The following is a 15,831-nucleotide window of genomic DNA, read 5'->3' as shown; positions in this document are numbered from 1 at the left end:
AGCTTGAAAAAAAAAATCAAACTAATTTATTGATGATTGTGCCAGTTTCAAGGGTGACGGAAACTGTAGAGGCAGGTAAGGCATCTGGCATAAAATCAAAATCAATTGCTGCACACTAGGAGACTGTTGAATTTTCACCAACAAGAAAATTTTTGTATTTTTGATGTATCTATGTTATGTATTCTATTGGTATCGACAGCAGTAAATAGATACCAAATGATGCCTTAGCCTTAAAACACAATCTTATCAAATCTGTTAGGCATAAATACAAATGAAAAAGAACATTATCAGTCCACACCAACGCAGTATACGAGTCTCAACATATGCACACAGACAAAGCCACCCGCGCTCTCCGACTGTTGCCAGTGCTGTTTCAGAGCCGACCACAGGAATTGTTTATCACTGGAGATCAGAGTGAGTAATTCAAAGCAGAGCTACGCTGGTTCAACCTGCAGCAGGTCGAGATGGTTCCTCTTCTTCTTCTACTCCCATACCGACAGCAATGTGTCGCGGCATGATCTAACCACCCCCTCCTCCCTCTGCCCTGCCAGAGATGTCTGTGATGTTCCCAAACTATCACTGCTGCAGGGCGCCAAGCAACTCAACACAAATGTTCCCTTTCGCTCTGGTTTATTTATCCTGCTCATAATCGGAATAATTAGTAGATTAAAGCTTATTCTTTCCACTGTTTTCGATCAGACTGCAGTGCCCTTAATAACCTCTGTTTCTTCAGCTTTGATTCAACAAAAGGCAAAAACAAAATGTGAAATGTAAATGAATTCTTAGTAGTATTCTCAAAGTTGAATACCTAAAACTTTGTACAGGCCATAGGTAATATGAGTACACAGTTAAAAAAAAAATTCTGAACAGGGATTATCCCAAAGGAAGACAAATGTTTTTTACCCTAAATTCAAATTTTCAATTCAAATATTTGAAGCGCAGAGTAATGTGTTTACCACACAGAGTCAAAATCACTGTGAGAAATAAATTGCGCTTATATGGCGACCTCCAGTTGCTTTTTATTATGAATTGGGGCCAAATCCAAGCCTACTTACACCATGTCTAAAATAAATCAAAACTGAATCTTGGATTACACCTTTACATAAGAGAGAATGCACAATAGTAAATAAAAACCACACAGAAGGTAGTGAAATGAGATTGTGAAAGTAAAGTAAGAGTTTCCATTGGAGTTTGCCAAAGTGCCATTAAATGTTATGGGCACATGAAGGCCCTCAGTGCATGTTGGTCAGCACAGTGGGAGTATGACATCTTACACTGTGCAGGGCCTCCTTCTGAACCAGGCAGACAGCTTCAAAAGAAACTGAGAGAAAACCATTTGGGTACCTAAACCTCACGGCACCACTCATAACTGAAAACTGAGTCTGTTAATACAAGACGCATTTTATTTGGACTAATCACTCTTTCAAAAATCACAGTGAATTGCACCTGTGTTTTCAGTACAATCCTTAAAAATGAGAATTTCTTCAAGAAAATCAATTTTTACTGTAATCATAATATTATAATTAAGAATTAAATTGAACCAAACAATGGCATAGACAGGACATACCCAGTATTTCCACATCAAGGACTTATGAAGTAGCAAAAATCCCACATGAATGACTGAGAGACATCAATGACTTAAAAGCACACTGATAAGGGAAAGATGAAGTGTCTTGCTCAAAAGCACACCAACTTTTAAGCTACATTCTATTTCTACCACCAAGTGACCGCAAATAAAAAAGCAGGAAGTCAAAATCAAAACAGTATTTCTACAGCACTACATGTACCACAATTTCAGAACCACATATTTTCACCATCTCCACATAAGGCTACAAAGAGAGGTAGAATGACTAGAGTAGAAATAATGTTGGTGAGCCGATGTACCATAGAAGTGATGGAGCAGTGCTGTGGCCCATGAGGGATGTCTCAAAGCCACTGGAACGCTTGTCAGCACGCTTTATTGCTTCCTTGAAATATCTGTAAAAAGACGAACCGTTGAGCAAAAGAAAACTGTTTAAGAGCCTGGGGTGTAAATCTCTTTTTATGCTCCTGATCCCTCAGTTAGCGGCACATCGAGAGAGAGAGAAAAAAACTTTCTTCTTCCCTACAGTCTCCTCATTACGCATCGTCTAGGAGAAATGGCTACCTTTTCACTTCTCAAATATTGCAAGCTATAAGCGGTTTTCTTTTAGTCATAACTGTGGGGTAGGGCGTCTGCCAAGTCTGCTCAGCCCCCCGTCCGCACTTATATTTCTGCGGCTCTGGGTTTGGAAAAGTTATGTCACTATAAGCCAAAGTTGTGACATAGAGATGCATGTTGTTGATACAAGAATATGATAGGGGTTTGTGATGCTGCACTTTGACTGATTTGATGTGTGTGCTAAGAATATCCAGACTGCAAGTGTAGAGGTAAGTACCATAAGTTACCATTTTCTGCATATGCATTGTACTTTTAAAACTATGAATACTGGAGTAATACATTTTGCATAATAAATATAACAATTTAGTCAGTATAATTGTGGCTTAAGTGTGTGTGATTGTACTGATTATAGAAGTAGTGCTAAAATAGGTGGGATATGAGGATTGCTAGTTTTTTGTTGTTGTTTTTTTTTACTTTGCTATGCGATATTATTAAAAATACTACTGGCACCTTGTTTTTTTTTCTTCCTTTTTTGTCATTTACAAATTGCTTGTGATTTTTTATGTCTACTTTTATGGATTACTTTTTATGTGAATGGTTTAATATTCACTACACCTCCTTCTATTGGACACTAGTTTTCTTTGGTCAGTGATGTTAAAGGAATGCTTATTTTGATGTAGCCATACACCGTTTTCATTATATTCCTTTCTCTAAAGATAGATCCTGATGTGAGCCCAAAGTTTCTTCTGCTGCCCCAGGTTAGGTGAGCTCCTAGTGGGATGTTTTTGTGCAGAGAGGCCACTGCTCTTTCTTATCTTCCTGTCATCTCAGCAGGACGGCAGGGCATGACTCTGGCTCTGGCTCCAGAACCACAGGCTGCCCCAGGACTCCGAACCAGTGCTCCACTCTACATGAGCTCAGAGAGGGGCGAGCTGTTTAGGTGTGTCAAAGCTTATTAACACCAGAATGTGTCAGGGGCACAGCAGAGGTTCAGATGACATGTTCGGGGTTAAATCATGGTTTTCTAAGTGTCTACAAAGTGGGGATTACATGTAAAAACCATAACAATGAAAACAGAGTAAATCAATAGATTATCTATGTTATACTTAAGGTTAAGGAGTTACTCTGGACTAATATGATGCATATGGGGTTGGGATTGCTGCAAAGAATATTTTAACTTGTGATAAACAGTGACTGGGCAATACTTTTTACACTGGTTACCTTTTTCCATAACTGGGTTTCAGCTTCCTTTTATATGCACAACGTTGAGAGCACATTTTCTCATTCAAAGGTATACAATTTCTAGTTTTTAACTGTATCTTTCTGGCAATAATGATATATATTTTTTTATCATTCTGACACCCCTGGGTACATTTTCTTTTAGGGAAAAACACTTATTGCTAGCGTAAACATGAGTATAGATTTTTATGTATTTGCTTATCTTCTTATTTATCCACAAAGCACTTTTAGACTATATATTTTATTTCATCGACAAGCACAGCGCCTGCCTACTATGTAAACAATGTGGCAACGTTAAAACCTATAATATAATGCTGAATGGTAGCTCGTGTGTAGACAGCTCCTTGCATGGACATATTTGTGGGCAATTAGAAAAACATACAGCGGGCACCCAGGCGCGAGGCCTTTGCCCAGCTTGGCAAATGCCTCTGAAGATTATGGTTAATCATATTTAACAAAGGGCTATGCATGTTTTGCTGACTTGGAGAAGGACGAGGATTCAGCCAAGCAACACTGAGCTTGGTGTTTATGTTGCGAAAAAGGTTGCGGTGTCAAATACAACTTTTTCATGTTAAATACCTTCTTGACAGTCTGAAGAAGGCTGGAAGTACTGCTATAATTTTCAGTTCATGTAAGCCATAAAGAGATGCTGATGCCAGAGCCTGCTGTGACCCTGCCGACCCCACGCCTGTTCACTGGCTCCTGCCGAATGTCGCGGCATACGGCTCCTCATGTGAGTGTGTGATGTTTCCAAGCAGAGATGCAGCAATTAATGTGATTATCGTGGCAGATCCCCCAACATATGTAGGCCTGTCTGTGGCCATATGCACTGCAGATGTGGTTCAGCATGTGTTTACCTGTATCACCATCAAGAGCAAAGAGGAAGTGCACTTTGTTTTGTGTTGGGCAAAAGCTTAACTGACCGTAACACTGTAATACTAAATCATGGGATCAGAAAAGCTGGATCTGTGCATCTCTAAGTAATATACAATGAAGGGTAGAAAGTATTTACCATATTTACCATCAGCATTACTACTGCTGCTTTTATAGAGTGTTTCAACAGTGTTGCTCCTCCTGCATTTCTACTATTGCCACTATTAAAAGACATATATACATCTGCTTTTACTCTTTTGTCCAAAAAGCTAAAATTTTAAGATATATAAATAAACTATGGATATCTGTAAATGCAAAATTACCCCCTTACAAAGTTTACAAAATCATGATTTAAAAATGCCCAGAATGTAATATTTCATGTGCTTAAGTAAATAGGAGAAGTACTGGTATCAACATTTAGTGGCGTTTGGCAAGCATTCAGTGCAACTGATGGAAATATAAGTGTGACTTACACAACGACCATGTAACTGTATGCAAATATGCTGCGGGTGAGCGACCAGACTTCGGAAGTGAGAGAATGACAGTTAAAAGCAGCTGAAATGGAATCGTGGCTGAAATGTGAATCCATCTGTCAAAGCTTTCGCGGTCTGTTTAAAAACACAACAGTCGAGCACTTAAGGGTTTTCAAGAGCCCTTTTCATTGGCGTGGATATGAATATGCCTATTCTGAGGTTAATCCTTTCATTTCCAAAGCACATATCTGAGTGTGCTTGCCACTGACTGCTGCCCGGCTCTGGAGGAAGTGCAACCAGGAGCTGACAGACAGGGCCGCGATACAGCGCTTCCACCACAGGCCAATCCCCAGCTAACCCCTGTGCTGACAGCCAGGATGTAGCACTCATCCACAGGCCTCAGCCCCGGCCGAGGGCCACAGAGAGGGAGCTGGGAGCTGGGGGAGTGCACTGATGATAGAAGGGGGTTCGGCTGGTGGTTTGAGTGGCACGCACCATGTTCTGCCTCTGGAGCAGTGTGACCGAGAGGAGAATCCACAAAGTGTGTTGTCTGCCAGCAGCATGGTCTGATAGGGGGCACACACTACACATGAGGATGAAAAGGGGGATCAAAGTAACGTAAACAAAACTAAAAATGAAATATGTGAAATATATTTATCTAGAGAGATATAGATACATAGATACATAGATATAGATATAGATAGAGTCAAATCAAAAGTTAGCCTCTACTGAATGAAATGCTATGATGTACACTTAACCAAAGACAGACAGCCACATACAAAAAATGTAAAGGACATTTTCCAAAATCATGTTTGCTCCAGTTACTTTGCAGGCCAACATTAAAAATGAAACCTCTGCACTCAGACATAACAAATTGTCAGTGATTGTTATTATTACAAACCATGTGGATCATTCATTTACATAGTCTAGACGTTTTGACGACAATCCTACTTCCTAAAATCTATTTCTTCTACAAAGCTTCAGAAGACTTTTTGACCAGTGGGTCAATAACTAACATGATTTAGGAGTATGTTGAATGGAGTTGAGAGAAACTGGTTCAGAGGTCACTGATGACCCAGGCGGCCCACTGTGAGGAGGTGCAGTGCAGTCTCTCCAGCTGGGATCAGCATACACTGTGGGGCTTGGGTTTCAGAGGAGAGCTGCTGCCTGGAGCTCAGGTCTGGAGCTCAGAGGCTGAGGCCTGGGGTTGTGACAGTGGTCCTGGGGGGTGCCTGCTCAGCCAGAAGACCCTCACTCACTGGGCTGCACTCCGGGGGAGGCCGCCACAGGCATTGAAGAAAAAAGACTGATGGAGCAGCATCAGCCACAGCTTTATATTTGAACTGCTGAGTTTCGCTTTGCATCCAGCCCTAGTCTACTCTCTATTTCTGTTCAATTGAACTGGCCCTGGAGGCATGTTCTGTGCATAAGTAATGTTCTATGAGACTATGATGCTGCATCAAACTATATAATGGGCCTGAGAAGAAAATTTAGATGAATTGTGCAAACAACTCAGGCCTAACCGGCAGCATAACATTTTTCTTATAAAGCCGAGCGAATAGATATGTCTACCCAGAGAGCACTATGAAATCACACCAGCACCAAAAATGCTTTGAAAAATGTTTGTGCTTTATCCCCTTATCCATCCTTTTCATGAACACCAGATCATTTTGCAGCATTCAAGCGTCGTGGAATTTCCCAAGAAGATATATTGGTGCAGCTTTCTGGGAAATATTAATATGCAGCTTCAGAGGCATAGGTGTAGGGTGCAGAGAGATGAGCCAGGGGAAGCTACAGGGGGGTGGGGTACAACGTGTTTCATGGCATGTACCTGAAGATAACATGCCTGTGCTCATTCCTTTACCCTGTGTGCAGCCTCTTTATGGCATCTAGAGCAGAGGGAAGGTGGAGTGTTACCTGGGGGGGCACTTGGGTGCTGGCTGAAGCTAGTACTGGTCCAGTGTCTACACACTCCCCTGTCATCACCAACACTGCACTGCAGATCCTCACATCTGCCTCGGCTTACACCAGTTAGCTGTGCTCTCACCAGGCCCCACCACACCGCCCCCATCCCTCCCACGTCTCCACTCCCCATCAGGATCATCCAAATATTTCCCCTTGCTGCTTTTTGAAGCTTCCATGGGTCACGGGACCTCATGCACAAATCATGCTGGCTGGCTGTGGGGGGGCCGGTCAGAGAGGATGGGAGTGAGGTGGCCGCATAGTAACCCAATATGCACTGTTTTCATACAGGCTTATTTTTCTTTGCCCAGACAGCCATCACCAATCAGCCGCTGCTTCTAAACAGTAAGTTTTAGGGATCGTTTGAGAAGCTCTCCTGGCCAGTGACTTTCAGCATGTTCCCCTGCCATGCTGAGGGAGAGGAGGCCTGACACTGGAAGTGCTTTAGCACTGGAAGTAAATGGCCTCAGGATTGTGTTGACAGATAACGAAGTTCACCTCACTTTTTATGCCACGTTTGCAATAAAACATTTTCTTACTGTTGGATAACATGTGGAGTAATGTTTACAGAATCTTACTTCTATTCTGACGGTCTTTTAATGCTTAAGATAAATATCATAAAATGTACACATGGGCATGGGATGTTCCATACTGTCCATCAGAATAAAATAAAATATTGTCCAGTGTAGAGTGGGATGAGCCAGCAGACTTACCCTCCCACCTGCAGAGCCCACTATAGCCTAGGATAAGAGGAGGAGCTGCTATAGGGAAGAATCTGCAGTGGTGGTTAAAGTAATCACATTGGTCTCACTGCATCTGATCTGCAGGCTAACAGACTTCCAAATAGTTGAATGAGTAAATAAAGTGCCCCGGGGGACTCCTGCTTGGAGATGGATTATACCACAAGGGTGCGCACAAAAGGAGCTCAAGTCCTACATAGGGACAAAAGCCAGCAATGGACCTCAACAGGAGAAAAAAATGTAAAGGGGACATATTTAAAATCAACTATTATGAGTTTTTATGTTATCCATCGTCATTGCTAATCAAAGATCTATTTTGATTGATTCATGCATTTTTGAGTAATCCTGTATTGTTCTATCTTTGTAGAATTGTGGTCAGTGGTCAGAAAATGTTAAATTTTTACCTCCTCCTATCTTCACCCACTGCTATGTACTTTGTTGCAGTCACCCAAAAAGGATATGAAGCTGGGTCATATTTATTGAAGTTAAATAATTTTTCAAAAATAAAACCATTGCCACTATGAACGAGACAAATCTATCAGTTACTGTACCCATTTCATTTAACTATAATGTGGCTTATAATGAACACAACTATCGATGTACGTTATAGTTAAATCATAAATATGAAAAAATAAAAGATGATAATAAAATAATAAAACTGTGTAAAAATCTCATCCTAGCCTCCTTACTCAAGCTGTTAATATGTTGCTTTCATTCTAGCCGTTTATATGCACACGCTTGACCAAATATTTATCCATACTGTACTGTAGATGCTCTGCTTGTGTGTGTGGAATGGTGTTCACGTCCGCTCGAGTGCAGAGACCACATAAGAAGGGATCATGCTCACTTGGCTGTGGAGGCCTAGAGTCTGGACCTATTCTTCCCCTCTTTCTGGGACTGACACAAATAAAAGGATTAGGAGCCCCTGTTTCCGTCAGCCCCTCCATTCAAAGACAAAGCTTGCACCGGCTTAGTGTCACACTTAATGATAAAAGCGCAGTTCTCTGTCACTCTCTGGGCATGGACACCAGTGTTTGGGCTGCTAATCTCCCATAGGACTGCACAGTATACTGGAAATGTATCGTCACTATATCAATGTGCAAAATCTGCCTCTATTTCCAGGATCACCCTTGCAAATGATTTGACACATAGCATTCACTCATTTGCATGTTGATGTAGCCTGTGTTTGATACCAGATGCCTCTCTTTTTTCTCATTTTATTTACATATCTTTGTACCAGCAACACTCCCTTGTCTCTCCTGTAGTTTGATTCTCAAAGCAAAACAATAACTGATTAGCAGATGAATTATGAAATCATGTACTTTTTGGAATTTTATATACAACAAACAAACACCATGAAATATGTGGTTACTCTATTTATAGTGAAATATGTAGTTTGGTTTACTTAGTATATAGTCATGAACTGGTCTCTTATCAAAGCATCAAATGTAATGACTAACTCTATTAAATCTATTATCGTTTATAAAATAAAGTGCTATGGAAGGTTGTATAAGTAGGAATATATGCAGTAGATGACTCCAGTGTCCACCTACACATGCGCTCACACTTGGGTCTGACCTGGTGCGTGTGTGGACAAACAGCACATTCCCATAAAGAGGCAGAATGTGTGCAGTGGCTGTGAGAGGGAGACCTGGGCACACAACAGTCTGAATGTAGCACTTGCCACCATGATGCCAGTCCTCTCTAGTGTATCTGCGAAAGGCTACGTGTTGGAAAAACATTCCTGAGTGGGATCACATATACACAGTGAAGCCAAGTAGCATACAGCAAGTCAGCAGTAAGTCTCCATTTCTCATGCAGGTTCCACAGGGCTGCCTTTAGAACAGGCGTGGACTATAGGTTCAACAAAGGGAAGGATGCAGAGGTTATAATGGAGCAATAAACTATGTGGTTAATGTTACCGGTCACAACAAAGTCAGAAAGTTTAGAGTCAAATCTACAATCACAAAAATTTTAAACATTTGCTGCATGTGTATATACAGAATGTATATGATTGTTAAAAGTGCACAATGCCATAATGCTTCAATTAAGCCAAAATCTAATTTGTAAATTACATTCAATGGTTTGTGGTTACTTCTCCTTTTGTCATGCTGTGAAAATAAACCTGAATACCCGCAGACTTGGAGCTGGTGTGTTAGCATTAGCGAGCTAAGGGCTTTCTCTCTGATTAGCCTCCTCCACTGACTGACATGTCCCACTGGCTGCCTAACAGCCGGCTTTAGGAGATGAGGTTAAATTGTGGCTACCAACAAATTGCATGCTTGAGTTGCTGTGCACCCCTCTGTTATCATCCAATGTAATGTGAGCACACCAGGCAGATCCGTGTCCCCCTCCCCGCTCTACTGCCCCTCCCAATACAAGCCTCCACTCCACCATTCTGCTCCTGAAGTGGTGAGGGGCATTAGCGCGCCTGCGCCTCTGTGACTCCCCAGAGCGCCCGGTGAACTGCTTTGTCGTCCAAGTGCTGCTGTACACATCCTCGTGAGTGTGTGATTAGGCCCACCCATTGCCTCTACGCCCACGCACTCCTATTCAAACACACAGCGGAAATGCCTTCACAAAAGTCAACTCGCACCAGATCACCTGATTTAATATTTCTACCTCTACAAAAAATAATCTGTGAAAGCCACCTGGCAGCATAAACAGAATCAGAGCTAGTTTTGTATCATACATGGATCATACACATTTAATGCTTTTTAAAACTATGGATAAAGAAAATATTTATTTAACAAAGAGAAAATTTTATGATAATGCGGTACAGCTTTAAACATGCTAATAGTTTTCTCCCAGTGGTGCTAAACACACTGGTAAGAGTTAGCAGTGTTGGAGATGACAGATGATGCATCGCCGTGTTCTTTTGGGACAGGCCGGGCCATGTTGACATAGAACCCAATACTTCCTTACAGAGGAGCGGGCCAGCTTCAGCTCGCTCCTCGCCAAGCACTCCAAATCCCAGCAAGCTGAAGCAATATTATCCAGCTTAGGCTTTCTAACATTAGATTTGTTTCACCATTGAGATTCTCTTTTATTTATGCAAGTGAAGTGGTAAAAATACATATTTTTACCCTTTTAGGAAGAAAATAACAGCAAACTTATAGATACAGTTAGTTCATAGAATGGGGAATGTTTTCATGTAGACTTTAATTAACCAAAAACCATGCTTAAGCACTGCCAGTGTAAAGCTGTAGTTTTTTCCTGTTTTGATTTGTGAGTGCATTCACAAAGCACTATAGGCCGCAGGGGAGTGCCCTACTATAGTGAGCAAAACACGCGCACGGGTTAGCCTGCACAGAAAACTAGTCGTCAGCATCTAGGATCTTGCACAGGGCGTCCCAAACACAGGTAATTAAAAAACAACAATTTCACAGGAGGGCACTGCACACTGTTCTAAAAAGCAGCACTCAGCACACAGGGGGGATGTCCACCGTGCACAAGAAGTGAAAGGCATTCTGGGGGTTGTATTTTTATGGTTGCTTTGTTGTTTTTCTACTATTCATACTACTGTGACCTCAATAGAATCTTGCTTACACCACTAAAAAATGGACAACATTATGAATGATGGGTATCTTACAATGCCTTTTGCGTCTCCATAATAAACTCTCTCCCATGAATACATTTGATAAAGATTTTAAATATTTGCACAGTAAGTGGACTTGTGGCATAATTTGCTTAAACACCTTTTAGTACAACTTTCAGGAAAAAAAATTCAAGTTGAATGCTTAACCCCATTGTTTCAATTTTACCAGGCTTGGGAGTGGCACAAAGAGTAAACTAGCCTAAGCTGGGAGAGCAGTGTAACTCTATAGTCTAAAAGGGCATTATACGGGATCATAAAACTTTATAGATGGAGAAAAACACACACACAGAGAACCCAAAATATACTGAGAAGTGCTGTTACTGTACTATATGGGGCCTATATGGCAGTTTCTAACAAGGCTGTTGATTACAGGGGCGTCGTCCAACACTTTGGTCAAGTGATAGCCCTATTATATGGCTCCTTTCAAGGCATCTGCAGGGTCAGTGAAAGACTCCCTCTGGGGGAAAGATCGCCCTGTTTCTAATGAGCTATAATTGACCCCAAACACCAGGGCAGGACACACTGTGGAGGTGCTGCTGTAATTCCACTCTTCATGTACACAGCCTGTCTGCTCAAGCATGTCCCGTCAGAACAGATACGGATCACAAGTTACTCACAAATCAGGGTATCGAGATGAACAATTATTTTGATCTCTAAATATGCCAAAGAAATTCAGTATGATTTTATAATTAATATTTCATTTATTATATTATAATAATTTAAGATTATAGTTAAAAAAATATTCTATATTGTATTTTGCATTTTCTGTGCTATTTTAATTTTAGGTACAGTTTAGAATAGCTATTCACAATAAATTACAGGTTATTTGCAAATTAACACAAATATTTTTACTATTTAATTTACATACAATAACTATGTCATTCTATATACTATAAAGTGCTCAATATTGTTGCATTGCTTGAAAATATACCTTACTAATTTGCAAATGATCAAAAATGTGGCATTTAAATACAATGTTTTTTTTTTTTCCTTTTTTTTTTTACACGGACACAAGTGAAAAAAAAAAAAAAAAACAAAAAAAAACACATATTTTTTCTTTCTGTCCTTATAGTAAATAGGCCTAATAAAAGCATAAAAAGGCAATTTCTATGTATTAAAACTGACTGAATACTGAATATTTGGGAAAATTACTTTTCCCAAATATTCTAATTTTGTAGTGCTGTCCTGATAAGCTGTGATGATTAACAGTCAGCAGCAGATTGTTCTATAAAAAGGTGCAAACAGTGGATAAATGCTAATAAAAGCCCATCATGTTACACCAAACACAATATGGATCTGGGTGCTGCTTAACCAGTGGAGGCTTTAATAACGGTACACAACTGTTTTCCCCTGTCTGCACTTAGACCTGATCCAAAGGTGTGAGAAAATACGGCTTGCCAATTCCTTGATTTATTATAGCTAGTGAGCCCTGATTACAGAGAATGAATCAGTTGCTGTAGGAATGTAATTAGGCACACAGACGTCTGTAAGGCATAGAAGCTCTCCTCGCAGCTCTGAGCAGTTTGTGGGCTGACAAATGCATCTTAAATGGGTGTCATAAAAGTCAAAAAGGTGCCAATTACATCTTTAAGTATCTCATCCGTGTGAGTGAAATAAATAAAAATGGATAGTTGTGTGTTTGGGTGTAATGGACGGACCCTCCAGCTAGCTGTTAACTTAGGAGGGGAGGAGATGAAGAATTAAAGGATGGAATTAGTGGTTAAGTGGATAGCCTGACTGGTCCAACAAGGCAGTATGATTAACAATACCAAGCCAAACAGGAGGAGAAAAAGCTGGCACAGAGTCAAAATATGAGTACAAGTGGGAAATTAATTATTGACAATGAGAAAACTGTTTACAGACAGAAAATAAATAAGTTTGGAAGATTGTGGTGGAGCAGGCAGCAGAATGAGGGACTCTCATCTTTAGCTGCTTCTGAGCCGTGACGGCGTGACTCTGGTATCCCATAGTTACTGTGGTGAATTTTCCATTGTTAGCAGTGGACTACACTCCTATCACAAAGCCCAGTGAAAGGAACGCATGGCAATACATGTAACTCTTTGTTGTGAGCAAGGTGTCTGACAGACAGCCTTAATATCAGTAATCTAAAGAACATTGTTTAAAACCCCAATAGCTGAACATTTAGTAACAAGCATGAAAAAGGCATTCATGCAATAAGGTGCACTGGGAACCACCAGGGTATACTCAGGGCAAACACCATTCTCTTACAACTCATACACTGTATACCCTAAGTATCATTTGCCCCATTCAAATAACATAACAGCAATAATAATGACAATCTACAATAATGCTGGAAAGGGCATTCCGATATTCAAACATGGGCCTGATAGTTTTACTAACCTATTCATTGGAAATTATCGCATAGACACAAATCAGTAAAAACTATAACAGCAAAAACACATGTTTTAATTACTCACTTATAAAAAAAATAAAATAAAATTTTAAAAAAAGCTATCAAAATGTATTTCAAGTAAAGCACAGGTGCGCATAAATCAAGTGATCTAAATTGCGCATAAATCCGCATTGTTTTGATGTCGGCTACTTGTTCGAATAATGTTACTCCAATAAAACATTGTTTAGATAAAATTAATTAAATCATTTTGACAATAACAACATTATTACAGAATGCCAAAAAGACACACTATGATGGCAGTTTGTGAAAATGTATTCCCAGGATGCAACGGCAGAAATCCGAGCATTTTTATTATTATTATTATTCATATATTTTAGTTAAAATCTTATGGCTGGTTTGATTATTCACGAATTATAAATCTGAATTGTTTAGGAAGAAAATTCCAATTCCGAAATCTGAACACGCGCATCCTCGGCCTTCACACACTGTACAATAAAACAAGGGTCTACGAAAATAGTAGAGCATTTTCATTGTAATATATAATATTAGCCCACATCCAGGCTACAGCCCACAACATATATTTACAATCTTATGTGGTGTGATGCCACAATCTAGTACCGGTAACCTGTAAGCGCGCCCAAATACGCACACACGCGCTTCATATTATTTCTGCATCTTGTTAATTTCTGGCTATGAGGGACACTCATTACACGACCAGTCACTCACTGAAAGACTTAATAATAGACCTGATATTAATGCAGATACGGCTCAATCAAAGGCATGACTGAAATAGTAAGGTTCCACATTGCACATGGTATTTATAAATACATTTTTAAATAAACATAATTTATAAATACGGACATCGTCACTACAATTAAAGGAATATTTTCTTGCCTAACAGAGACTTCTGTAATGAAAAACACACGGAGAGGCCTAACAACAACCGTTTTGCACTGCACACACACTGCACAAGCATGCAAAGAAATGTATTGTGCTTACTGTTGGTAGTCATGTTTGCAGTAAAGTTTCCTTTCTCTGAAGTAACAGCTGGTGGTGAGGGGCTGTTGACACACGGTGCACTGCAAACACTCCTCGTGCCACGACGAATCGTTGACGCGCATCAAGAAGCGGTCAGAGATGGGCCGCTGGCATCCTTCACACACGGAGGGATGGTGACATTCAGAACCTGCTGAAAACCGTGCATGGGTTAAAACAAACCTTACAGCAGATACATACATACAGATATTCAGACCTTTGTATTTCAATTATCTAAAATAATTGCAACAATAAGATTCGGGTCTTACTGCTGTTTACAAACGTGAATAAATCCCCCCACACTAGAAAATGCCACACGCTGACTGTAGTGTACCAGGAAAATGTACCGTGTTTTTTTGTTTTTTTGGTTTTTTTTGTTTTTTTTTGTTTTTTTTTTATGACAACATTTTAATATTGACCTATATTTGGCGAGCGTTTAAATCACTCACCGAGCATGACTCCAAGTGTGGCTTGCCCCGATCGCAGCGGATGATCCTCAATTTTAATGCCGTCTAGCATGATGCACGTCACGGACAGATCCTCCGTGGAGAGGCGCTCCGGTGACACGAGACCTGTTGCAACGTCCATACAAATACAGTCAGACACAAAATAAAGAGAAGTTTCCACTTTTATGTAGAAAAGCTGTAAGACAACGAGCTGCTAACAGACTGGAAACCTGTTGAAAGCGTATAGTTCCGTGGTTACGGTCTGTAGTACAAAGAAGGGGGAAAAACTCTAAACTGTAACTCTAAAGAAAGGCGTCCTTTGAAGAGTTTAATGCAGGCTATGATCCTTGTAGTGGCAGTGTCAGTGAATCAAAGAAACAAACAACACACGTGGAAAACTATTTCAACAGTCACCTGTTATTCTTGGGGCTAAGGAAGTTTTATCAGTTTCGTCTTCAAGCCGTACGAGGAGAGCGGGGAGAATCTGGAGGAGGAATCTTTTTCACCGATTCAAAAAGTAATAAGAAGACAAAGTATACAATTCCAAAGTTAGGAGAGCAAAGATGTCCCGTCAGTAACTCTGGTTGAAGTGCCGAGACGGTTTGCTATGCCCTGTCGCTGCCAAAGTCTCAGCCCGAGAATGGAGCGGTGGATCCTCCCACTTCTGCATGCATGGGTAGACTTCTGTCAGTCCCCCATGGCCATTGGGATGCTGTTGGAGCACGGTGCGTGCGCTTTACGCAGGCCAATAACCACATACAACAGTCAATCAAACTGCAATAATAATAATAATAATAATAATAATAATAATAATAATAATAATAATAATAATAATAATAATAGTTGACATAAACGACTCATTTATCAACTATATCTTTTTCAAATCTGCCTTTGAAGGCAGGCCGTGCGTTTAGTTTCATTGCTCTTTTGTGTATTGTGTAAGGCGGCTGC

General features: G+C 40.4%; 1 protein-coding gene across 3 annotated transcripts in view; it reads right to left on the bottom strand.

Moving 5' to 3' along the window:
- lmx1bb (LIM homeobox transcription factor 1, beta b) overlaps nucleotides 1-15,398 on the bottom strand; it is a 42,176-nt gene extending 26,778 nt beyond the window's left edge. The window contains exons 1-3 of one of the 3 annotated variants that reach the window (XM_055161642.1): nucleotides 15,295-15,398; nucleotides 14,884-15,006; nucleotides 14,399-14,588 (exon numbers count right to left, since the gene is read on the bottom strand). In XM_055161642.1, coding sequence (XP_055017617.1) covers nucleotides 14,399-14,588; nucleotides 14,884-14,953 — 260 coding nt within the window. In that variant the 5' untranslated portion in view covers nucleotides 14,954-15,006; nucleotides 15,295-15,398. Of the gene's footprint in view, nucleotides 1-14,398; nucleotides 14,589-14,883; nucleotides 15,049-15,294 lie in introns of those variants that run through there. The other 2 variants (XM_055161641.1, XM_020935547.2) reach the window with 2 other exon arrangements.
- Between the last annotated feature and the right edge of the window lie 433 nt (nucleotides 15,399-15,831).

The sequence above is a fragment of the Boleophthalmus pectinirostris genome, unplaced genomic scaffold, assembly GCF_026225935.1.
Source record: "Boleophthalmus pectinirostris isolate CB_2022bp ecotype Guang Dong unplaced genomic scaffold, ASM2622593v1 HiC_scaffold_4, whole genome shotgun sequence".
NCBI classification, from domain to species: Eukaryota; Metazoa; Chordata; class Actinopteri; order Gobiiformes; family Gobiidae; genus Boleophthalmus; species Boleophthalmus pectinirostris.
The sequence above is the reverse complement of the archived record's forward strand: the minus strand, read 5'-3'. Positions and strand labels throughout refer to the sequence as shown.